This window comes from Molossus molossus, unplaced genomic scaffold, assembly GCF_014108415.1.
Source record: "Molossus molossus isolate mMolMol1 unplaced genomic scaffold, mMolMol1.p scaffold_m16_p_18, whole genome shotgun sequence".
In the NCBI taxonomy this organism is placed as follows: domain Eukaryota; kingdom Metazoa; phylum Chordata; class Mammalia; order Chiroptera; family Molossidae; genus Molossus; species Molossus molossus.
Genome location: NW_023425353.1, coordinates 44195032 through 44221637, shown reverse-complemented (window position 1 = coordinate 44221637; position 26606 = coordinate 44195032). Strand labels below are relative to the sequence as shown.

The 26606-nt window shown below is 39.6% G+C and overlaps 1 protein-coding gene across 3 annotated transcripts in view; it reads left to right on the top strand.

Moving 5' to 3' along the window:
- ZNF385D (zinc finger protein 385D) overlaps positions 1 to 26606 on the top strand; it is a 739643-nt gene that overhangs the window by 604066 nt on the left and 108971 nt on the right. For all 3 annotated transcript variants that reach the window (XM_036267089.1, XM_036267087.1, XM_036267088.1), the window contains one exon: positions 11939 to 12049. In XM_036267089.1, coding sequence (XP_036122982.1) covers positions 11939 to 12049 — 111 coding nt within the window. The remainder of the gene's footprint in view (positions 1 to 11938; positions 12050 to 26606) is intronic.

Below are 26606 nucleotides of genomic sequence, written 5' to 3'. Positions count from 1 at the left end.
CCTTTACTTTGAACTTTCTGTGTTTCCCTTGATTATCCGACTCATAGAACATTAGGAAAAATAGCCATGGCAGAAAGCTACAGGCAACAGAGTGTCTCTTACATGTGGACATGTCCTGACTGCTGGATAGCATCCAAACACTTTGCACATTTAAGCTCAAGCATGGGTTTTATGAACCAAATCCACTTCTCCTTAACTGGTCAGGGGACAAGCAGGTCTGTGAGCCTGGTGAGAAAACGGGCTGATGTTGGCATGAGAAGTGGAAAGAGAGCCTGCCTACCACTTCCAGTTGTTTAGGTGACCATAGGTAATAGGAGAATTCTGCACGGTGGCTTGCAGGTGTAGATTTTACTCCCAGTTTCTATATCCTGTATCCCATATTGTATCATGGAGTCATTTCCCATTTGCCTTTGGTTCTTTTTATTTTTTTAATATGCTCATATCCTTTGAGATGACATGAAGGGACCTGGAGAGTATCATGCTAAGTGAAATAATCCAATCAGAGAAAGACAAATACCACATGATCTCACTTATTTGTGGAATATAATAAACAAAAATACTGATGCACAAAACAGACCCAGAGACATAGAAAGAAGTAGGGTTCAGATGCACAAACCACAGAGGAGAGGGATGGTGGGGGGAGGGATGAGATAAACCAAAGAATTTATATGCATGTATACGTAACCAATGGACATAGACAACAATGCTTGGGGCGGGGGGAAGGAACAGGGAGGAGGGTGTCTGTGGGGAAAAAAGAGAAACATCTGTAACAAAAATAAATTAAAAAAATATATATATATATATGTTTTTTTTGTTTGTTTGTTTGTTTTTTTTTTTTTTGTTTGGATTTTTTTTAGAGAGGGAGAGGAAGAGAGAGAGCTAGAGAAACATCTATGTGAGAGAGAAACATCGATGGGCTGCCTCCTGCGTGAACCAGGACCTCAGTCCATGGGATGATGCTCCATCCACTGAGCCACACTGGTGGACTTGCCTTTGGTTCTAATAAGCTCTCTTCACTTCCTGTGCTTAAGGTTTTCTTGTGAAGCCAGATTTTCCCACTGCTATTGTTAATACCATTCCAACACTATTATGCTTTGATTTTGGGCTTCAATTTATTTAGCAATTCAACAGACATCTGTTAAGCTTCTAATAAGTGTGAGCCACTATGCTAATTGCTGGGCACAAAGAACAATGGGACCCAAGTCTGCCTTGACTTTACTCTGTGTCAAGAGATAGCTTCAGATGGTGTGACGAAGTGTTGTGAGTGATAAGTGGGAGCACCGAGCCCATTTGGAGGGGGTCAGTTATGAATTCTGGAAAAAGGGATGAGTCCTGTTTAGTCAGGGGAAGATGAATTAGAAAGCACGGGGGAAAAAAGTTTTCTAGACAGAAGAAATGGAATGTGCAAAAATCTTGAAGGTAAAAGAGAGTGTGGTGCATTGAAGAATTGACTGTGCCCTCAATGTATTTATGTGACATATATGTATTATGTTTCTTACTCAATTTAAATTAGCAGATTTGGGCTTGACCTGATTAGAGATTGATGAAAATAAACCTACCTCCAGTTGCATCAATTTATTTGTTGAATGAATTCATGCATGCCCTTTGCTATTCGGCAAAATCAAAGACTTCATATGTACCTACGTTCAATAACTGCCCTCCCCAAATACGCACACACACGTACACACACACACACCACTCAGAGCTGTATCTTGGACTTAGGTGATTGGTGTTCCTGTTGAACTCCCTACCAATCCAAATACCACAGAAAGGAGAATGAAGACATCATCTCTCAAGTGAATCGTATTCCTGTTTCTTCTACTGAATGCTTTACACATGAACTTTACTTTTAGATTTTTAAAAAGAAATAAAAAGTTACATATGATAACAAAATCCATATTCAGTGAGAATTTTACAACTGTTAATATTTTGTCACTTTTGTTTCCAGTTTTCTACTGTAGAAGAAACGAAACATTATGGATATAGGTCTAGTCCTCCTTGGCCATTGGCCACCTCCCATCCTTAGATTCTCAGAAGACAACTGTAACGAGTTTGGTATACGCTCTTCCTTCCTTTCGAGTTTGCACACTTTCATATACAAATATGTGCAACTCAACAATTGATCATTTTTCATGTGTGATTATTGTTTATTTTCGTTTTAAAAAATCATGTAGAAGAATAATAATAAGAAACCCATATAGACATCCTCTAGCTTCAGCAATTCAGGACCAATCTTGTTTCATGTATATCCCCTCCCACTTGGCCCCAAATTCCCTAGAATAATTGAAACAAATCAAGTCGTAATAATATTTCCTCAGTGTATATTTCACTGCGTATTTTTAAATGACAAAACACGTAATCACACTGCAGTTATCACAACTTAAAATACAAACAATTCCGTATTGTTATAAACATTCGTTTTATTTTCTTCTTTCTACTTTCTATATTGACTATGCACGTGTGATTTTTTAGTGTCTGGGGTCATATCTAGGTATTCTTATGCATTTTGTTTTTGTTTAGCTGTCCACGCTGATAAAGAAACACTTCGTGAAATGCTTGTAACTTCTATATAGGCTTTTGGTCCTGTAGCTCTCTGGCTGCTGGTCCTTCCTCCTGCTGATGGCCAATGAGGTTGTTTCAGAATGTTTCTAATCCAATGAAACTGCAGGAAACAAACTCCCTTGTTACCATCTTGTGCTGCCCACGAGCCCAGGTTTCCGCAGAAGTGGAAGGTATAGGGCAGGTGCTCCATTCATCTTCAGTGCTACCAAGTGCTGCCAAATTCTTCCCCAGGTTCCCAGACCCTAGTCAGTCTCGGATGCTGTCAGAGTTCCCTTCGCCTGCCGACTTTGTAAACACTGTCTCCCTGTTATTTTAAATTTAATTTTTACCTTAACCAGTACGCTTTATTGTTGACCTTTCAGATATTTTTCTCTACAAATTTCCTTTTAGTATGACTTTACCCTTTTGCCGTTGGTATTTTATCTTTTACAAAGTGCTTTCTAGAGCTCCTCTCTGTAGCTGGAGTATGTAAGCTTCAATTGATTTAGATGTTGCAATCATCCCCCATTTTTTTGTTTATACATATTGATTAGTAGTAGTAGTATTCTTTTTGCTGACAAAAGAACACCTCACCCTGGCCGGTTTGGATCAGCGGTTAGAGCATCGGCCTGTGGTCCAGAGAGACCCGGGTTCGGTTCCTGCTAAGGGCACGTACCTCGGTTGCAGTTTGTCCCCGGCCCTGGTTGGTCGTGCGGGTGGCAGCCACTGGATGTGTCCCTTTTGCATCAATGTTTCTCTCTTTCTCTCTCTTCCTCTCTCTCCCTCCCACTCTATCTGAACAAAAAATGGAAAAATGTCCTCAGGTGAGGATAAAAACAAAACAAAACTGAAACACCTCGCCAGCATTTAGGAGTGAAGTGGTGGAGTCAGATTACCTGATCTCCCAGCACAACTCTGAAATCCCTGCTGTGAAATCCTAGTTCATTAACTCTGTGTCTGTACCTCAATGTCCCGTATGTAACCTGAGAGCAAAGAAAGTGTCCACCCTGTACCTTCTGCTCAGTTTTGCTGTGAATCTAAAACGGCTCTAAAAATAATGTCAATTAAAAGGAAAGTGTTAAAGTAGCTACCATGTAGGGACACTGTAATGACCTAACAAGATAAGACAGGTTCTCTCGACAGTGCCTCACTGAAAAGTAGTTATTGTTTTCTTCAAACATAATTTAAAGGTTAATGTAGTTGAATTTATATATATTTTCTGGGATGGGGTTGGGTCACATGGATCTTTTGAGGTATCCTTCCACTTTTTCTAGGGTTTCTGCTTCTGAAAAGGAATGGTGCTTTTAAAAAAAAACTATTATTGTTGTAAAAGACTAACAGCAGGAGCAGTTGCATTTATTTATTTATTTATTTTAATCCTCACCTGTGGATATTTTTCCATTTATCTTCACATAGAGTGGGTCAGAGGGAGAGGGGGAGAGAGAGAGAGAAACATCGACGTGAGAGAGACACATAGACTGGTTGCCTCCCACACGACCCCAACCAGGGCCGGGGGTGAACTGCACCCGAGGTACGTGCCTTTGACTGGAACCGAACCAGTGACTCTTTGGTCTGCAGGCTGACGCTCTAACCGCTGAGCCAAACTGGCCAGGGCAGTAGTTGCCCTTACTGAGTGCTTTCTGTGTCAGACACAGTGCTGGGCTCTGCGTACACTTATATGTTTCATTGTTCACCACAACCCAGCAGTGATTAACACTTCATTTTGGAGAGGCTTGGAAACATTAGAATAAAAGAGCTTGCAAATAAAAGAAGGGAGATTTTAGCCCTGGCTGGTTTGGCTCAGTGGTTAGAGCGTCGGCCCGCGGTTCAGTGAGACCCGGGTTCGGTTCCCGCTAAGGGCACGTACCTTGGTTGCAGTTTGTCCCGGGCCCCAGTTGGGTTGTGTGAGTGGCAGCCACTCGATGTGTCCCTTTCACGTCGATGTTTTTCTCTCTCCCTTCCTCTCTCTCCCTCCCCCTTTATCTGAACAAAAAATAAAAAAAAATGTCCTTGGGTGAGGATAAAAAAATAAAAGAAGGGAGATTTTAGAGTAGATTGTAACCATTAGGTATTCTTTTTTGGGGTAAAGAGGAAGGGTCAGACTTAGTGTCATATATCATAGCTGCAAGGACCTAGAACCAGGAGGTGGCAAGTTGGTTCCTTGTCCACTGTTTTACCGGAGGAATTCGCCTCTTTGGGCTTTAGTGGTCTTGCGAACAGAATGAGAGAGAAAAAATGTGATCACTGAGAATTTTTCTCCCCCAGCTCTAAGATGCGATGATTCTTAGAAAAAGTTATACCCAAAAAGATGATCTGTGCAGTGCAGGTTAAAACCGTGACAACCGAAATATGCAGACACAGAGAACGGGCTCGGTGAATTGCAGTTCAATCACGTCGTGAAGCAGTATGCTGCCATTTAATCGGTAAATATAAAAACCGAAGTGAGATGAAAGTATTCTTCCGATACGTTGTTAAATGAAAAAAGGGAAATATTCTATTTTGTGCTTACAGCTATGTAAAATTATACGTTCAAAAGTATAAAGATATACAACGGTATAATAAAGAATTTGGCTGTTTTCATCTTTAGTTCCTGGGAGGTAACCTCTAAAATCTTGCATTTTCCTGAGCAATACGAGTGTCTTTGTTAACCACTCACACCTTGGATCCTGCCTGGGTTTATGCTGATGAAATGCCTCAGGATGGGGTAGTCACTAGAAGGACTAACCATGTTACTAGAAGACGGGGCTTTGAGCAGATGACGTCAGTATGACCCCCAGGGACGGGAAAGGGACTGAAGACCACGCTCAGTCATGTGGTCAGTTATCCAATCAATCATGCCTATGTGATAAACCCCCACAAAAGCTCTGGACAGCAAAGCTTGGGTGAAGTTCTTGGCTGGGAGGGTGCCCAGAGGAACCGCATCCTCGTAAGATGTCCCGATTCCAGGGACGAGGACGCGGAAGCTTCGTGTTCAGGATTCTCCCAGACCTTGTCCTGTGGGTCTCTCCATTTGGCTGATTCCGATTGATAACTGTTATAATAAAACTGTAATAATAAATATAGTGCTTTCTTTTTTTTTATCCTCACCCGAGGACATTTTTCCATTTTTTGTTCAGGTAGAGTGGGAGGGAGAGAGAGGAACAGAGAGAGAGAGAGAGAGAGAGAAACATCGACGTGAAAGGGACACATTGAGTGGCTGCCACCCGCACAACCGACCAGGGCCAGGGACAAACTGCAACCGAGGTACATGCCCTTAGCGGGAACCGAACCCGGGTCTCTCAGGACCGCAGGCCGACGCTCTAACCGCTGAGCCAAACCGGCCAGGGCTATAGTGCTTTCTTGAGTTCTATTAGTCATTCTAGCAGGCTAATGAACATTTAGGGGGGTGGTAACTCTCGAATTGGCCGTTTGTCAGAAGAGCAGGTGACTTGGGGACTCTGAACCTGTGGCTAGATTCTGAAGTGAGGACAGTCTTCCTGGGGACTGTGGAGACTGCCCTGGCTGCAGGGAATCTGTGCCAGAATCACAGCGCAGTGTGACAACAACTACTTTGAAAACCTCACTGGCAGTATCTGTGACAGCTTAACTTGTGCATTTCTTACCTAGACATTTAATTCCTAGTTATATACCTCAGAGAAATGACTGCTATATTCAGCAGCGCCCAGACTAATATTTATAGTAACTTTATTCATAATAGGTTTAAATTGAAAACCCAGATCTCCGTCCACTGTAGAGTTGGCAAACAGTCGTGGTACAATCATACAACAAAGTACTATACAGCACTGAAAATGGACAAAATACTCCCAGACACAGTGCTGAATGAAAGAAGCCATACACCCAAGAATAGATACTGTGCAGTTGCACTTACTGATGTACAAAAGCAGACAAAAATAATCCATATTGATGATCTCATAATGGTCGTGATCAGTAGAGGGTATTGACTGGGCTAGAGCAGGGCTAGGAAATGTCTAGGTTACATATCATGTTCTATATCTTTGTTGGGATGGTGAGAACATGAGAGCACACACATATTAAAATGAACCTAATGATACACTTATGTAAGTTATACGTCCATATAAGAAACTGAAAGAAAAAGGACAAAAATTCAGAGTATTTCAGATGGACAAACTTGTTGCAGAACTGGGATTAAGGAATGTTTTATTGGTGTTTTCTAATGTGTGCATGTAAGTATATAAACACAGATTTTACTAATTCTTACTTGAGGTAATAAATTGACCAGGGTCTCTACCAAGTGTCACTTAATACGACAGGGTCTTAAACATGTAGGACAATGGATATCACCATACTGGTTGTATAATTGTACACAAGGGGCAAAGAGAGCTTCCTCAGTAAGTTGCTGAGATACAAATAATGCTTATAAACAACAAAACTCACTGTAAGTGCCCTTAAGTGTAGCCTTTAGAGTTACTGTTAGTTGCCACTGTAGTACGTAGAAATGCTAGCTGGAAGGGATAACCTTTATATTTCCAGACTTCAAACTTCCTCCTATTTAAGTTCTTATTCTTTGAATTGAAAACTGAAAGCCACAACAATAATAGGAACCTAGGAGGGGAGGTCCCTGAGAGCCAGAAATGTCAAGTCAGGGGTCAGCCCAGTTCTCTGAAAAGACAACAGCCATCCTAGGGAAGGGACCTTGAGCGGTGGCCGCTCTCCCTGAGCCCGGGCCTTGCACACTTATTTACAAATCAATTTAGCAGAATGCCCAGAGGAGAGGGGAGGGAAAAGCAGGGCCTGAGATAGAAATGCAAGATCCTGAAGACTGAAATCAAGAGAAACATATTCATTTGGCTTTAAATAAGGCCATAGGCTGGGTTTGAAATTGAATTTTGTTTCGAGTTTGGGTATGCATATTAGTAGGCACAGAATCTTTCTTCACTTTTATTTGTTCGTTTTGGGAGACTGGATGTTGCATTTAGAGAAGTTTAGCTTTCAAAAAATGTGGCTGAAAATACCATGTATATTGTACCATTTCTATTCATTTTTAATTCAGTGCCACGTGGGATAAGTGAAATGTATCAAAGCTTTCATGGATCTGATTTCTGTGTATTACGTTCTTGGTTTAGTGGCATTACTTTTGTACTGAAGGCTTCATGTTTTATTATTTTTATAGTGATTTTACTTTTCAGATTACTATGTTCTAAACTGCATGCATTGAACCAGGGATGCTAAGTTTAAAAACAAACAAGAAAACAAGAGCTCTAGTTAGATTATTTTAGAAATTATTTATTTAAAACATCTTTCATTCTGCGGCATCTCAGAGATTTACTATTTTATTGTGCACTGTGAGTGTTCAGGTTGAAATACCTAGGTTTCCTATGACTTATTTGACCCAAGAACCCCACCCCCACCCCCCCCCTTGATTCCTGGCATCTCTGGAGACTGAGTTTGTGGAAAAACTAATGATAATGTGCGTACGCACAGTAAGGTTGGATCGTTTGGACAAATCAGTCCTATTTGTTATGGAGAGGGAATCAACATATATGACTTTCTTTTTGAACAAAATGTTTGATCATAATGGTAAATTATGGAATATTTAATTAAACGATCAAAATATCTGTGTGTGTCCCTAAGTTGATAGTAGATGCTAATTTTAGTTACATACCATGTAGATTCATGTAATTAACTATTAAACAGCAGAACTGGTTATTATTTAGATTTTGCCCTTTCAAAATTTCTACTTGTAAATGGTTTTACATATTATTTATAGATGTATATATTAGAGAGGTATGATTTACGTTCACTAATAAAGGCATTAAACTTATTTTGTTGTACTAGAGTACTAAAATGATAAAAGATTAATATTTGTGTTATAAGTATAGTTTGTGAATCCTTCTTTAAAATATAATTTAGTTAGGTGCCTTTTTTTAAAGTATACTGGGAAATAAAATTGTTTCTCGAGAAAAATATACAATTTTGCATTGTGAAGTATGATTTTTATAGTCAGTGATTAGAACATCATTCAATTGAAACAAAAACATTAAATCTGGAGAATATGCCACATTTGCCTGGTGTACAGTTTCAAAATACCTCCTACACAAATTTGGATCGAATGTGGTCACGGCTTCCCCAGTGTTACTGAAAGATCAAAATAATATGTTGCTCACCAAAATGTGATAAAAACTCCGTACTACATTTCACAGAGCATATTTAATATAAATGTGTAGTTCATTTTTATTTCATAGTATTTTTATAAGAGGACTTCAGTGTTCCTAAGTAGGTTATAGGCATAATTTACCTTATTCCCTGATAGAAATGGGACCCATTGATGCACAGAACAGATGTGATATAACACGACGAGACAACTACCTCTAAGTCAGTGACCTCTTTCTGCTGTTTCTTTTCTCTAACTGTTGGCTCCAAGGGGAATTATCCCAGTGTCCTCTGTGATTGTCGTCCCGGAAGCACTGTGATGGCATGTTTGAAGTAGTGTACGCGTGGTCCCGGGAAGTAGAATGAAGGCCATTGAAGCAGCCAAGATCCATACATCTGTGTGACTGTTGGTTTTCTCAGGCTCTGTGCACTGTATTTTGGGTGTGAGGAAACAGGGGTGATGGGGGTTGACAAAGGTTTGGAAGTTTAGTTGGATTGGGGAACTTGAAGGTGTGTGTGTATGTGTGGGAGAGAGAGAGAGAAAGAGAGAGAGAGAGACGAATCCTATATCATTTTCTATTTCCTTTCAAACTACTAATAGGTTCAACTTATGGAAAAGAGACTGTAATTTTAAATTATTTTTGATGTTTGTATTAAGTCACTGAACTGAATTTTGGAATGAGCTTTAGATGCGTATTGAGACTTGAAAAGACGATAGAATTCCCTGGAAACAATTCAGATGTTCATCCGCTGACAAATGGATAAACACAATGTGGTATTTCCATATAAAGGAATACTGTGTAGCAATAAAAAGGAATAAGTTACTAATACATGCAACAACATGGTTGACTCTTAAAAGCATTTTCATTCTCATTGACATTAATGAATGATGCCACATGTTGTATGATTCCCTTTAAATGAACTTCAAGAAAAGGCAAAAATATAGTGACAGAGAGCAGACCAGTGGTTTCAAAGACTCAGGTGGGAGAAAGCGATCGACCACAGAGGGGCGGAAGGGAACTCTTCCAGGTAACGCAAACACTCTATGTGATAATTAACATTACTGTATGTATTGGTCAGATCTCAACCAATTCTACAGTTAACGATGGTGAACCTTATTGTATGCAAATTATACCTATATAAAACTGGTTAAAAAGAAAATATGTTAGAATTTGTTAGTAAGAGGGAAGGGGATACTAGAATTAATTCTAATATCCTGGCAGTTACCAGAAATATCACACAGCTGAGTTCCATTCAGAATCTGGGCAAGGATTAACATAAGATAAGAAAATTTAAAATGATGGTGGAAAATAAAAAAAATTACACCCATTAGTTGTTGGGTTTCTTTTTTTTTAATCATTGTAAGTGTTTAATATATAAACCACCTAGCCTTGTGCTTAGTACATAGAAGGCACTTAATACCTGTTGAGTGCTATTATTTTTGTTTTAGTTTTATTTAGAACAGTACATTGAGAGTACCTAGATAACCTAATAGGGGTTGTAAGTAAAGACAGGAACTTCCTCCTACCTACCAGTGCAGACAGAGCCTGTGAGTCAACTGGTTCTGATGATTTGAAATATACAGAAGGAAGTGGAATTTGTCAATGACTTGTTTAGGGTAATCAACAAACTACAGTGTAACATAGAAAGTGAATATTAGAGCATTATTTCACCGACATATTCTTTCTTTTGGTGTGTGTCTGTCAAATTATGTCTGAAATATGTCAACCCCTTGTGCACACTCTCATAAAAACTTTGAGTCTGATGAGAGTTAAGAGTTCCAGCCCTGGCTGGTGTGGCTCAGTTGGTTGGAGCCTTGTTCTGAACACTGAAAGGTCATGGGTTCGATTCCTGGTCAGGGCACATACCTAGATTGGAGGCAACCAATTGATGTTTCTCTCTCTCTCTCTCTCTTCCTCTCTCTAAAAATCAATAAACATATTTTTTAAAATATTAGTTAAAAAAAAAAAGAGTTCTAAAGTTGGCAGACATTCACCTGGAGTCATGACTGTATGTGTAACACTTAGATCATTTTGAAATGTATTTTTGGCTGCATGAGAAATGGGTAGCATGCCAACAACTGGAGGAGCGTGAGACTCATGTTAACCTTGATCTCACATGTGCTGCTACAGAGAATACATAGTAGCCAACATGTATTGACTTCTTTTTTTAATTTTTTTAAAATTAATTTTAGAGAAAGAGAGGAAAGGAGAAGGAGAGAGAGATTGAAACATCAATGACAGAGAACATGGATTGGCCTCCTCCTGCATGCCCCCCACTAAGGACTGGGCCCACAACCTGGGCTTGTGTCCTGACCAGGAATTGAACCGGTGACCTCTTGGTGCATGGGTCCATGCTCAACCACTGAGCCACACCAGCCAGGCTTATTGACTTCCTAATGTGCCCAGCAATTACTGTGCTAAGTAAATTTCATGAATTATTACTTTAAAAACTCATCACAACCTTAATAGAAACAGATAAGCAAGGAAGTTATACACTGATTAAGAAACAGATCAAAATTTTTATCTGATTCTAACAGTTGAGAACCAATGATGTGGACTGTAGGGCAGAGCTCGGTGAGGAGACATTTAGTTCTATTAAATCAGGATTATTGACATTAGGTATTTAGTGTCACTTGTCTTGCCTGAGAAAATGGGATGGAGAGAGACAATTGATATAGGGCCCAAACTCTTTGAACCTCAAATAATAAATCCATAGGATGTCAGTATGTATTGGGGGATTAGTAAATGGTTGTTGAATACGTTGATAGCTCCATATATTTTTGTTACAAAAAAACCTCCATATATAGGAATTTCATACTATATTCTTATGGTAGAAAAGATACCAAACATAGCATAAAGTTAATGTTGGGTGATGGTGCATAATTTATTTTCAGAACTGATAGTCTGACAAGTCCATTGGGGGCAATGGTGTAGAGACACTTCTGTGTACGATTGCTGGCATTTATAATAACTTGAGTTTTGATAAACCTTTCATTATATTTTAGGATGATCAATCTCAGACCATTGTTGATCCTAAATGAGAAAACAGTTAGTATTCAGACTCTAATGGGTACATTTATTATTTTCTTATCATAGTGAGCTTTGAGCTTATTGTTTTCTATTTTTGGACAAAGCAGGAATGCTACTTCTTAGAATAAGAATGTTTTTTATAATGTGAGCAGTAGATTGAAGCTGTGCAGATCGGCTCTTTAATGAAATAGGCAACATTCCAGGGGAACTGAGAAGCTTTATTTCTATTCGTTGTATTTTTTTTCTCATTACAGATGGACCCGATTCAGAAAGCTGTAATAAATCATACGTTTGGGGTTCCTCTTCCTCATCGAAGAAAGCAAATCATATCATGCAACATTTGCCAGTTGAGATTTAATTCCGATGTAAGTTTATCATTTAGTGTGCACTAAAAAAAAAAATGTATTATGTTGTTCTAATCTTGCAGAAGAGACTTCTTAAACATTTTTCTCCAATAATGGAGCATGTTTGAATTCAAAGATAATATGTTAACTCCTTATGTACTTTGATTTTTGAGTTTGTTATGTTTGCTTGTTCACTATTGAAAAATCGCACATGTGTAATCTTATGTACTTGCTGTTTAATGGTATTGTTTTAGTCTCTTGAGGATGCTAAATGTAGGTTATACACGTTCCCTTTGGGGAATAGTCAAATATAGGACCAATGAGGTTTTCAATAAATTACACCTCTGAAATAAGACAGGGACCAAATATTTCAAGGTCAAGATTGTGGCTTTGGAAATCCTATCTGCCTGCCTTGGTATAATTCCGCATCATCCCTGTCCTTAATTATATTTGTGTGAGAGCTCTCAACGGACTGTCCTAGGATTTTTTTCACTTTAACCGGAATCCTAAAGACCTCAAAGCACTCAAGCCCCTGATGAATAAAGATGAATAAAACTGAAGTGGAGAACATGACAGGAGGTAGACGATTGTGGACGTGACCAGTGCTTTGCAAATTATGCACAGAGAGCTCTTCGCATCCTTCATACTTTTTCAAGGATCAGGGGCTACTCTTGGCTCATCACAGTAAAGCTAATGTGGGCTTGTGGCCAATGTGAAAAATACTGTTCCCCACAACCTGCTTTGGTGTAGAGTTGGTGCTGAGAAATACAGAAAAGAGAGGGGGTGTTGGTTTGGAAGAAATAGGAATTGAACACCTTGTGGATTCTCTCGAGGCAAACAGAGGACCTCATCTTATTAAAATGGACCCTCTAAGGTGCCATTATCTTGCCCTCTATTGATATGCGTTGTGGACATGACCAAACAGATCTGGATTCTGGAGACTGTTCAGCCTTCCAGTGCTTATCTCCCTGGCAAGGAGGCCCCTTAGGTGCTCTCTGGTGAGAACAGCATATGAGACCATCAGGCCCAGCAAATAGATGGGGTGTAAATAAAGTGGCCTCTTTCTTCTGTGAGAACATTTCATTTTGTATGAAGATTGCTACTATCCTATGAACTCATACCTGCTAGTACAGCACGATCATCAGGTGATTTTATAACCTTCCTTCTGTTGTCTTAAAAAAGAGAAGGGTAGATTACCCACAGCATTTGGAAGGTATTTGCTGCTATAAAAAAGAATAACTAAACACCATACAGCATTTTATTTGGAGGGATTTTTTTTTGTTTTTTTGTTTTTAATACTGAGTGCTTTGATTTGCATTTTTAAAATTTTTCTATAGTTTAATTTATTAACCAATAACATTTTCAAGTGATATTACATAGTCATCTCTTCCAGTTGTTGTGCACAATGAAAAAAGAAGAGTCTGACATATAAATAAAAGTTCTGAACGTAATACAGTCAACCCTTGAACAACACGGGTTTGAACTGCGTGGGTCCACTTACCCGTGGATCTTTTCAATAAATATGTACAGTACTGTAGGTGTAATTTTTCTCCTTTATGATTTTCCTAATAATACTTTTTTTCTCTAGCCTACTTTATTCTAAGAATGCAGTGTATAATACATACAACTTGTTAGATGTGTATTAATTGACTGTTTATGTTATCAGTAAAGCTTCCAGGCATCAGTGGGTTAGTAGTTAAGTTTTGGGGAAGTCAAAGCTATACACGGAATTTCAACTCCACAGGGCACCCCCAACCCCTGTGTTGTTCGTGGGTCAACTGTAGTTGCAATTGTGATCATTTCTAAACACAGCGAACAATCACAGAGTTCTGTAATTGCAATTTTAAGTGGCTTCTTATTGGTTCCTTTTCTTCTTAAATTGTTCTGATATTTTACTCATCAAATACAGACTAAAAATCCCCTTCTGCCAACACGTCCTCTGTCCGTATTTTCCTCTGTATTAGGAAAACCATCTGCCTTATCCAGGCTAGCTCTTTTGGTTGATTATCCCCAGTGATGGGTCACTTACCCTGTTAAGACAGCTTTTCCTTCCTTCCTTCCTTCCTCCCTCCCTCCCTCCCTCCCTCTCTCCCTCCCTCCCTCCCTCCCTCCTTCCTTCCTTCCTTCCTTCCTTCCTTCCTTCCCTCCTTCCTTCCTTCCTTCCTTCCTTCCTTACTTACTTATCTATTTTTGTTTCTTATTCTGTAGATAGAAATCAGTCATGGTTAAAAACTTTAGAAATAGTGTCAGGTATGCTTTAGGAAATACCTACATATTTACACACGTGATTATTGACATTAACATAAAGGACATAGCACAACATAAAGAACATTTACATACTTCTTTTCTAAAATGTAATTTATTTCATTTCCTTGGTAAGAAAGAATGGCAATTTATTTTGCTAATGAAGTTTCAAGGTGATACAGGAATCAATACGTATTTATTAAGAACAATTGCTTCTTATTCTCATAATTTTGCTTTTAGGTTTGTCGACACGTGGTTAAAGGAAAATAGCCAAAGTATTTCGGGAATTTAGATTAATTAGTCTGGGTCATAATTAAACAATTGCAGGCAAGACCATTTACTAGATGATTACAGCATCAATCTTCTATTGCTTATGTAACAAGTTACCACAAACCTATTGTTTTTTTTAACAACACATATATTATTTTATAGTTCTGTGTTTCTGATAATTCAGAAGTGGGTCTCACTAGGCTAACAGCAAGGTGTAGGCAGGGTTATGTTCCTCCTGGAGACTGCAGATGAGAAATCAGTCCCTTGCCTCTCTTTTCTAGTTTCTAGAGGCTGCGCTCTTTCTTTGGCTTATTACTCCCTTCAGTCTTCAAAGCCAGCATGACCTACGGAGTCTTTTGTCTGTTACTCTGATTCTCACTCTCCTGCCTCCCTTTCCCACCATTATGGACCGTGGTGGTCACTGTGGACCCACCAGTACAATCCAGGGTGACTTTTCTATTGTAAACTCAGCTGATTAGCATTCACATTTCATCTGCTAACTTAATCCCACTTTGTCATGTAATGTAACATATTCATCTTTTCCAGGGGTTAGAATTTAAATATCATTGTTCTGTCTACCACAGGTACGCATGTGGATGTCTTTAGGTTTGAATGGGATGTCATGACCACCTGAATTTATCAGATAATCACTCAGTCCAGTTTCGTGGGTCTATATACACGGAACACGTAGGAATTCAAATTTTTTTCTTATCTTGAACTTGAATATAAATTCACAGTGCAGTACTAAGTTTTAAAATTGAAGTTTTTAGAAAATAGGAAGACCCAATGTAATTGAGTTTATAAATGGCATAGCAACATTTTAACTATGATTTACAAGCAAAGCATAATTACTGCAGAATTGAAATACAGGAGAAAAGCCCCTAGAGCAGCCGTTCTCAACCTGGGGGTCGCGACCCTTTTGGGGGTCGAACGACCCTTTCACAGGGGTCACCTAAGACATAACAGTAGCAAAATTGCAGTTATGAAGTAGCAACAAAAATAATTTTATGGCTGGGGGTCACCACAACATGAGGAACTGTATTAAAGGGTTGAAGCATTAGGAAGGTTGAGAACCACGGCTCTAGAGACTTTAAAAATATCTACGTAGCATTATTATGTCAATAAAGGGAACGGAGCTGCAGAAGATATTAGTTTTGTTTACTTATTGACGGGTCATATCCATCAATATTAATTTTATGTAACAGTTAAAGCTGAACACCAAGATCAATTGGATTGATCATTCATTCATTCACATATAAGAAAAGAATCTCTAAATAAAGGGGAAATACAGATATATATCATATTGGATCATTTTAGTCCCAAGAAAAAGCTTTATTACCCCAATGCAACTGCCTCTTTGCTCTTTCCACATAAACCTGGAATTTATCTTCCTGTTTCCATTCTTAAACCGAGAATCCTTTTGGAAAAGTAACACTGCGGTTCATTTGTATGCTTGGTTGAACCCTCTGTCACGTAGGAAAGTGTTTTTGCCTTATGAGCCATTTTACATTTCAAAGCTTCTTCCCCTTCCAATGAAAATAATAGTTTGTACTTTTCATCTCTGCATCATGAAAATTCAATTTCCTCTTCCTCTAAGCTTTTATTTATTTTTTTTAACCCTTTATGTTATAAGCTCTATAGTCTGGTGCTATGCAGTACCCGTTTCCCTTACAATCCACTTTCCAGGTTGGGCCCTGCAGATATATTTTTTAAATGCCACATTATTTTGTATCTGCTTTAAATCAGATTGCCTTCTCCTGGTTTAGGCTGTTCTTTAAAAAAAAAACAAAAAACACTATTTTCGCGATTTGTATGAAACACACATGGAGTTATGCAAAAAGCTGCCAATTAAAGACTGAAAGGTTGCAATTTGCCCAGTTACTTTATCAGCATTCTAAAATAAGCATAAATTACCATTAGCCTGGGCAAGTTATTAAGCGTGCCTTTGAAAGACAATGTATAGCAGGGCCAGCATGGATGTAAGCTTAAATGAGGCAGAGAATGATCACTCAGTGACTGTTTACAAATGGAAAATAAGATCTCAGGCCCCAGACTAAGGAATCATAACTGGAGCATCTAAGAGTCACTATGGTTCACCTCTTAACAGTAGCGTTTCATAATAATGTTAGAGACAGGAGAAAACTTCTACTAATTTCACGTGTGGAAACCGAGGTGCAGAGAGTGTGGGAGATTTATACATACATGGCCTCACAGGGTCACCGTCCACTTCTCAGATGTCACAGCTTCATGTGGTCCAGGCAGGCCAACAAGTCCTTCCCGAAGTCCCAGCAGATCCTACAGCAATGGCGTGGACGGAGGTCCGTGTGTGTCCTGCCCGGGCAGCCTGTCTCAGAGGGGGGGCTGAGGCCTCTCTCTTGTGCAGCTGACGAGGTGCAGTCAGAGCTGCTGGGAAAGTCATCCACAGCCCAGGGTTGCCCTCACCCAGGACTCAGGAGTGCTCCCAGGTGGCCTCCATGGAATTCAGCCCCACTCCCAATTCAGTCCTAAACACGGTGAGAATTTAAATACGAATGCAAATTACGCAACTGTAGCACAGTAGCAACATGTCCTGTATGACTCTGAGCTGCCAAGCATTAATTAATTCAGGGGACTGTGATAAACCGGGAGAGAAAACAGTCTCATTAGGGGATAACACTGCTCAGAAGCTTCAGACCCCTTCAAAGGGGGATCCTTGGGATCATCGTCAAAAGAATTGCTTCATTTCCAATGGTATTATAACATAGACATCATTAGTCTTGTTCTGCATTTAAAAACCCAGAAATCTAGTGAAACTGAGCAATATATCTGAATTTAATTCATATCTCTGTCATAATTTCCATAACCAAATGTGGAAATATAAGAAAGATAATGCTAACAGGAATACTTTTTCCTACCAAATGACCACCTTAGATAATTAAACTTTCTTAACCTTGTATCTTAAGACACACCTTTTACTTATTTATTTATTTATTTATTTATTTATTTGGTACGTGCCCCTAATGGGAACCGAACCCAGGACTCTCTGGTCTGCAGGCTGACACTTCAACTGCTGAGACAAACCAGCCAGGGCAGCCTTTTACATATTTAAATCAACATAATTTTTTGGGGGGGCGGGGGCACACGATATTTAAAGAAAATACTGCTTAGATGGAGAGAGAAACAAAAACTAACAGCGACTACATTGGGGTGGAAGAACTATTCTTTTACTTCTTTCTGCTTTTTAAAAATGTTTTTCTAAATTCCCTTTATCAGCATGTTTAAATTTTATAAAGGAATTGTTGCATCTACTATCCCATTATTTTTTCAAACTGCATGCTTTGTACCGAACTATAAATCCCATTTTGAAGGCCCCAGTTGCAGTTTTTTATTTTTCTTGCATGTATCTGGTCGTGTCTGCAGTCTCGAGACATTCCAGAAGAGCTCATAGATATTATCATTGTCTCATTTAGATTTCAACTTTTTGTTACATATCCTAGGAGGAAGGTTAATAAAAACCTATGCATGGGGGATATGCATCTAACCCCAAACCTAAAACCAGCATCTAGGGAAGCTGAGTAAAATGATAGGAAAATCATTGGATCAGGAATTAAACGACTTGCCTAGATGTGCCGTCTCTTGAGCTCCTCATTGAATTGACAGGTTCCACAATCATAAGTTCACTGGACCTTCAGAAGCATCAAGAACAAGCAGGATGCTCATTCACTGAAGTGTTATCTGGAACTATGACCACTGTCGGATTATAAGAAACTTTGAAATGGAATCTCACAGCCTCTGGAGTTTGGCCTTGGAGACTCATGTAACTAAAGACAGTGAATTAAAGGAACATACCCCAAACCAACATTGCTTCTGATCACGAATCCATTACAGCAAAAGAAGTGAAATCTCTGTGGTCTCACTGTGTTCCCATAACCCAGAGTAGCTGATCTTCTGGATGGTAGAATGAATGGCCTACTGAAGGCTGAGGCATGGCACCAGCTTGGAGGCACCACCTGTTGATGTGGAGATCTGTCCTATTAGGATGTTGATAGAATTCTTGGGTCCAGGCATCAATGGATAGAAGTGAGACACCTCTGGCTGATATGCCTCATGACCCCTCTCCATATGTTTGCCTCCCTCCTCTGTCACTTTGAACCAAATCCCCTTCAGCTTCGAGTAGCAAGAGTGACTTCTGTTATCTGCAGCTGAAACCTGGCTGGTGTGCTCATTGAATCACCATCTCTCGGGGAGGTGCCAAAGCACACGCTTTTTTTTAAAAACAAGGTCTCCAGTGAATCTTAAGTTTGCAGAGTTTGAACTTTACTGAGAAACATTCTTTGCGGTAACGAAAAGGTAGGTTACTTCAGGTGATAGCTTTGAAGGACACTTCGCCCAGGCTCTGGGGAAGCTGGATGCCCCACTCCAGCCCCACGCTGGAGAACACTGTCCTAGTGACGGGGATTTGATTGCGGAATGTGGAGGGACAGGGAACTGGGTAAAATGAATGATGACAGCTAGTCCTAGAGGGGATTACCTGGATTCAAATCCTGCCTCACTAGCTATGTGGCTATCGGCCAATTACTTGACTCACTGTGCCTTGGTTTCCCGCCTATAACAGGGATGAATAATAGTGTCTACCTTACATTCCTGTTTTGAGGATTAAATGGGTTAAAACATATAAAGGGCTTAGAAGTGCTTACCGGCATATACTGTATTAGGCATACAGTAAGTGTGAGCTAGTTAAAACATTTTACCTTTCATAATATGAAAAAGTATCTTATACACACACACACACACACACACACACAATCTCATTTGCGCTCTTTCAAAATACCTCTTAAGGCACCCAAGGCCCAGAGAGGCTAAGTGACTTCCCCAAGATCACACAGCAAGTGACTAACAAAAGCACTTCTGTAATGGGGACTAAGAATTCATACCTGATTTTTCCTATATTCTAAGTACAGGAACTAAGTCCTACCCGGCCCCGAGGAAGTCACGCACAGCTCTACACCCTGTGGGCCTTGAGGAGGCAGTGATTGTCCATAACCCGTGGTTCTAGAAATGGTGTGTGCTAGAACAGTGTGACTGAATTAACACTTTGCCCCTCAATTTCTTTCCAATGTTCTTCCCCGAAATTGCTCTAAAACTCCAGGTCCCCATGGAAACCTCAGGAAAGACTGGCTATTGACTGTAAGTGAAATTCTGCTACGACTGCTCCCTTGCTAACAAATGGATGTTAAAAGCCTGGCCCCAAGATACTCCTGCTGTAGCTCATGGCCAAAGCCACGTTCTCCTTGGACTGAGAGGGTGAAGAGACAGTTCAGTCGCAGTGCTACGCTGTGGTCAGCTAGGAAGAAAGGGGGGGAATGTAATCTGAGCCCCAACTGTCACCATCAGACACAGGGCAAGGTGCTTTTGATATATGTTTAAAACAGGAGGCAGGAGTGATTAAAAGAATAAATTAAAATGAAATTAAAAAATAAGTAAATGACTAGCCAGCCATTTCTTACAGCCATGTTGTAAGGATTATAAGATACAACATGTAGGCACTTGGAGAGGAGACTGTATAGTGAATGAAATGGTAAGGACATTTTTTATTTTATGGGATAAACAATGCAGTTATAATTGGTTTTTTTTGTTTGTTTGTTTGCTTGTTTTCTTTATTGATTTTACAGAGAGAGGAAGGGAGAGGGAGAGAGAGATTGAAACATCGATGGGAGAGAACATCAATTGGCCGCCTCCTGCATGCCCCCCACTGGGGATCCCTGCCCACAGCCTGGGCATGTGCCCTGACCGGGGTCAAACCAGTGACCTCTTGGTGCATGGATTGATGCTCAACCACTGAGCCATGCCAGCCGGGCACAATTGTTTTTTTTGTTTTTTTTTCTGAATGTTAAATCACTTCTTAAGGAACACAAATGTTTGAAAACTTCTATTTTTAAGTATTTAAATAAATCTCTTCAATTTTAAGTGTGTTTAGTGCATTTTTGTGTTGATTTGAGGTTCTCATTCTTGGTAAATCTTTACCTTTTACCTCTTAAAAGCTGCGGAGGCAGCTGCTGCTGCTGCTAAGTCTCAAAGGATCTGAGGGACCCAGTTACAAATTAAATTTTCAGGCAGCATTGAAACATCTCTCTCACAGGAGAGTGTCCTCTGTTAGTCTCCAGGACTCACAGAGCTATTTAGAGCATTGCTCTGTGCAGTGTGGTTTTTCCACTGGGGTTTTTCTTCTTCGAACGCAGTTCTATGACAGGGCCTCTCAGCTTCTGAAAAAGAGGGAGCGCATCCAGGATCTCATGAGGTTCAGTCGGGCCATCAGGTCACCCATGTGAGGAACTAGCTCTGGAGTATGTGGTGACGGACTAGATTGCGGCCAAGTTTGAGACAAATGACTAGAAGGTCTCTTTGAAAGGGATCATACTCTGAGTGTGCCTTTGGACCGCATTTCCCTAGTTTTTGCTTTTTAAATGGAGCCCACATCTCTATCAGAATTCTAAGGAAACAAAACTTGAACAGAAAGACTGAGCAAGAAATGTTGGGTCTGGCTGCTAGATATTCAGGTGAAGATAAGCCATTCAGGAGTGCAGGATTCTGTTGAAGCATTGTATTTCGTTGGCAGGCTTTTAAAAATAAAACTTCAACATAGGGATATTTTAGGACTCTCTGAATCAAGCTTTGATATTGCAGAACTTTCACCTGTGGATGGAATGAAGAGTAAAGGCCGAGAAAAGAGAAATCTTTATAAAAGAGTCCATATTTCTCTGGGCTTCTTTTATTATTTTATTTATTTGTTTGTTTGTTTGTTTATTTATTTATTTATTTATTTTTGTTACAAATGTTTCTCCTTTTTTTCCTCATTGACACCCTCCTCCCCATCCCCTTGACCCCGTCCCCGGCTTTGTCGTCCGTGTCCATTGGTCATGCATACATGCATATAAGTTCCGTGGTTTATCTCTTCCCTCCCCCCACCAACCCCTCTTCTGAGTGTTGTCAGTCTGTACCCTACTTCCACGTCTCTGGGTCTACCTTATTCCTCAGACTGCTATGTTCATTATATTCCACAAATAGTGAAATCATGTGATATTTGCCTTTCTTTGCTTGGCTTGTTTCACTAAGGATAATACTCTCTAGGTCCCTCCATGTCATCTCAAAGGATAAGAGATCTTTCTTTCTTACAGCTGCATAGTACTCCATTGTGTATATGTACCACTGCTTTTTTATCCATTCGTCTACTGATGGACACTTGGGCTGTTTCCAGATCTTAGCTATTGTAAATAGTGCTGCTATGAACATGGGGGTACATATATTCTTTCTGATTGGTGTTTCAGGCTTCTTAGGGTATATTCCTAGAAGTGGGATCACTGGGTCAAATGGCAATTCAATTTTTAATTTTTTGAGGTAACACCGTAGTGTTTTCCATAGTGGCTGCACCAGTCTGCATTCCCACCAGCAGTATACTAGAGTCCCCTTTTCTCCACACCCTTGCCAACACTTGTTGTTTGATGATTTGTTGATGGCAGCCATTCTGGCTGGTGTGAGGTGATACCTCATTGTTGTTTTAATTTGCATCTCTCTGATGATTAGTGATGTTGAGCATTTCTTCATATGTCTCTTGGCCATTTGTATGTTCGGTTTGGAGAGGTGTCTATTTAGCTCCTCTGCCCATTTTTTTTAATTGGGTTCTTTGACTTCATTTGTTGAGTTGTATGAGTACTTTATATATTTTGGAAAATAACCCCTTATCTGATGTATCATTGGCAATGATGTTCTCCCATACAGTGGGTTGCCTTTCCATTTTGATGGTTGTTTCTTTTGCTGTGCAGAAGCTTTTTAGTTTGATGTAGTCCCATGTGTTCATTTTGTCCTTTGTTTCTGTTGCCTTAGGTGTTATATCAGTGAAAATTCTGCTGCGTATAATGTCCGAAATTCTGTTGCCTACATTTTCTTCTAGGATTTTTATGGATTCATGAATCACATTTAAGTCTTTTATCCATTTTGAGTTTATTCTTGTGTATGGTATAAGTTGATGGTCTAGTTTCATTTTTTTTTTTTTTTTTTGCATGTAGCTGTCCAATTTTCCTAACACCATTTATTAAAGAGGCTGTCTTTATTCCATTGTATGCTCTTGCCTCCTTTGTCAAAGATTCATTGAGTATAATGTCTTGGGTCAATTTCTAGGTTCTCTGTTCTATTCCACTGGTCTATTGGGCTTCTTTTCTTTAAAAACAAAGTAATGAGCCGGGCCAGTGTGGCTCAGTGGTTGAGTATCAGCCCATGCACCAAGAGGTCGCTGGTTTGATTCCCAGGTCAGGGCACATGCCTAAGTTGCAGGCCCGATCCCCAGTGGGGGGCATGCAGGAGGCAACCAATTGATGTTCTCTCTCATCGATATTTCTATCTCTCTCTCCCTCTCCCTTCCTCTCTCTCTAAAAAAAAAATCAATCAATAAAAAAATTTTAAACAAAGTAATAAAATTTGCTTCTCTATTGAATTCTTCTAGACATGGAAAATTTGACCTTGAAAGTCTATAAAGAGAAAGCTTGCTTTAGATATGTGAATGTGTACCTAACCCACAGTAATCAGATCTATTAGTATTTCTTTGGAGCACTGCGAGCACCTCAGAAATTATTGTATATCAGAACTAAGAGATGTCTAGGAAACCATCCTGTCCACTTTATAGACTACATAGATGGCAAAAAATCAAAGACCAGAATATTTAGTTGATTATTGTCAAGGTCTTTAAGCTGTTAAAACAGCTGATTGGCCTGGAAACATGCTCTTAAGTCCCAGCATAGCAGTTTTATTTATCATCTCAAGTGACATACCCTAAGGGAAATATATTGAGGCTTGCATTGGCATCAGTTGACAGTTTTCGGCTAAGACAATTGATCACTTAAGATCTACACACACTACAGAAGTTAATCAAGGTTAATACTAGTTGTACACTCAGAGCTAGATTGCTAGTAGTAGAGGTAGCTAAAATAAACACATTGAGAACCACTTAAAAGGCTATAGTATGGTAGTAAGTATGGAAGGGGGCAAAAGACAATCTGTGTTGCGTCTGTTTCATCAGATGCCACCTAGTGGATGCAATGATTTTGTGAAGAAGGTTAAGCAAGGGCAGTGAAAGGAAAGAATGTGTGTGTGGGGGGGTGTACCACTTGTTGAAGCAAGGTTTATGTTTCCAATAAATGAACTAAATGTTGTCCACGTGTCCCCAAAAGATGAAGCAAGAATCCTATTAAAGTTGGGAAAACTCTACAAGTCTTAGCTATCACTCAATAAATGTGTAAGTAAATGAATGAAGTGCTCAAGACCAGAAACGTTTTTTTTTGTTTTTTTATCCTCACCCGAGGACATTTTTCCACTTTTTGTTCAGACAGAGTGGGAGGGAGAGAGAGGAAGAGAGAGAGAGGGAAACATCGATGCGAAAGGGACACATCGAGTGGCTGCCACCCGCACGACCAACCAGGGCCGGGGACAAACTGCAGCCGAGGCACACACCCTTAGCGGGAACTGAACCCGGGTATCTCCGGACCGCAGGTGGACGCTCTAACCGCTGAGCCGAACCGGCCAGGGCCAGAAACGTTTTTCATGTGCCAAGAAAATGCAGGTGGAAACAGGGATCTCTGAGATGGTCTAGGTTTCAGCTTCACTAAGGTCATTTAGAATAATTGCTACATGTTGATACAAATGAATTTTAGGTTGTCTTTTCCCCAGTGCGCAATTCCTCTGCCGTGCAGTGTGTGTCCTGAGCAACTGGTTTCCTAAAACCTGAAAAAGGAAACTCACATGAACCGAAAGGGAGATGAGTGAGTGGAATTAGATTTGCGTGCAGCCTAGAAACGGATTCTTACCACTTTGAAAGCTTGCCATGTAGCAACCTCTGAATTTTAGTTATTTGAAATAAATCACTATAGTCTGGCCGGTGTGGCTCAGTGGTTGAGCATTGACCAGTACACCAAGAGGTTGCCAGTTCGATTCCTGGTCAGGACAGTTGTCCACGTTGTGGGCCAAATCCCCAGTTTGGGGCATGCAGGAGGCGGCCAATCGATGTTCTTTCTCATTGATTTTCCTATCTCTCTCTCCCTCTTCCTTCCTGTCTCTCTAAAATCAATAAAGGAAAATAAAAAGGTTTTAAATAAATAAAATAAATCACTATAGTCAAAAATCGCCAATTGTATGATTATACCCTAAAGAGTTTAGAGCACTTCAGCAACCTTATCACTCTTTGACTAAAGAAGTCTTTATTAGCCATGGAATAAACTTCTTTATGTAATCTAGTCCCCCAGAAATTGCTTGATATACATAGCTAATATAGATTCCACCAATTGTTTTGTATCTCTTTTTACAAGTATAGACATTTCTCAAAGTATGAATAGGTACCAAGTTTCGACAAGTAGTGTTAGAAACTGGATTAATAATCACTAATAATTGAAAGTCTCAAAAATAAATTTGTTCATCCCTTCTCATTCATTGTGGTCACTGTCAGACCCCTTGTCTTTTGTTCTGCTTCGTTTTGGATTATTTCAGTATTTAATAAAACATCAGCTTCACTACAGCCCCGGAAATGAGGACAAAATAGAAGATTTGTTCCTGGGCAGAGGAGCAAAAAATTTTGAGAAAAAGATAATTCATATTAATAGCTCTTATTGAGTCATTTTGACTTTGTGGCCCCCTGTATCCTGCCTTTTTTAACAGTTACTATTTGGTATTATCTCTTCTTCTGAATCCTATTCTCTGTATTAAATAACTAGAGTAATTGCAATGAAATACCTTGACCTTTCTCAAGTGTCCACATGGCCAAAGACCTCTATACAGATGACATGAACCTATCCATTCATTTTTACCTTCTTCACGTTCCAAGTTTCTTATGATGCCTGGATTAGGAGTGGCTATTTGGTTTCATCATGAGCCTAAGGAGAATGAAGTTGTACTATGTCTGCCGTAAATCACATACTATATATGCATTACATTACTGGAATGTCTTTTATGACATTAGAACCGGAACTTGAAAAGATGGATGTATTCCTTCATATTCTACGATTCCCTACATAATCTAGCTAGTGTTTTAGAACACTGTACTTATACCCGAGATACTGGCCCAGATTCACCTTTTTCAAGCCTGCCAAACCTCATTTCAGATGCAGAATACTGCCTCTGGGATCTGTTGTCTCGGTCCAGATCTATGCTTTGATGTAAATTGAATCTGATAGTGGTAAAGGTTGCAGTCATTTGGGGAACTCATTCTTTGTGGAGAGGGAGGGAACTGATGAGGGCAAATGGAGGCATGATATGCTACGAAAGTTTAATTTTCTGTGTCCATGTATGATTTTCATATGCTATGAAAGTTTAATTTTCTGTGTCCATGTATGATTTTCAGTGGTACTTTGAGAAGCAGAGATAACTTTTAAGAATCACACACGCAATTGAGCATTATGCAGTTTACCTTTTATTGGGCCTAAATGAGCTTTGAAATTCCTTACATAGGAAACCCGTGAAAATTGATAAATGGAAAATTTATTCTTCTCAGGTTTATTGGAGTATCAGGTCGGTCTGTACAACTTTAAACCTTCTCTTAGATTCCCTTATAAATAAGGTTTTCGGAAGGTAGTCTCTGAGCAGATTTTATCCATTTCCCAGGCGGAGCTTATTTTCTCTGCATCAGTGAACTTGTCATGATAATCAACTTTTTTGTCCCAACCATCAATCACTCTTGATTACAGCAGGGTAGAAGTTCTGTTCTGTTGATCAGCTCATCAGTGCACATAATATTACACCTGGCGGCCAGTACAAATCATCCCTCGATGGGAAAAGTGTTTTCCTTTAAGGCTTTTGTCGATGGATTTATCATTTACATTTGGGTCTCATTGACTCCTCATGTCTGTCTTTGACTCTTTCTGCTCATATAAAATGTTCTCCAGAAATAGCTTTCAAAGTCTGCTTGATCATTTGTCCTATTTTATTATCATGCTTTAGCCTTCTTAATGCAAAGAATAGCTAATGATCGATTGTTTCCTTATTTTCATATTAACTTTTCCCCATTCTTAATGTTGTGATGGTAGATATTAAAATCATAGGAATTATA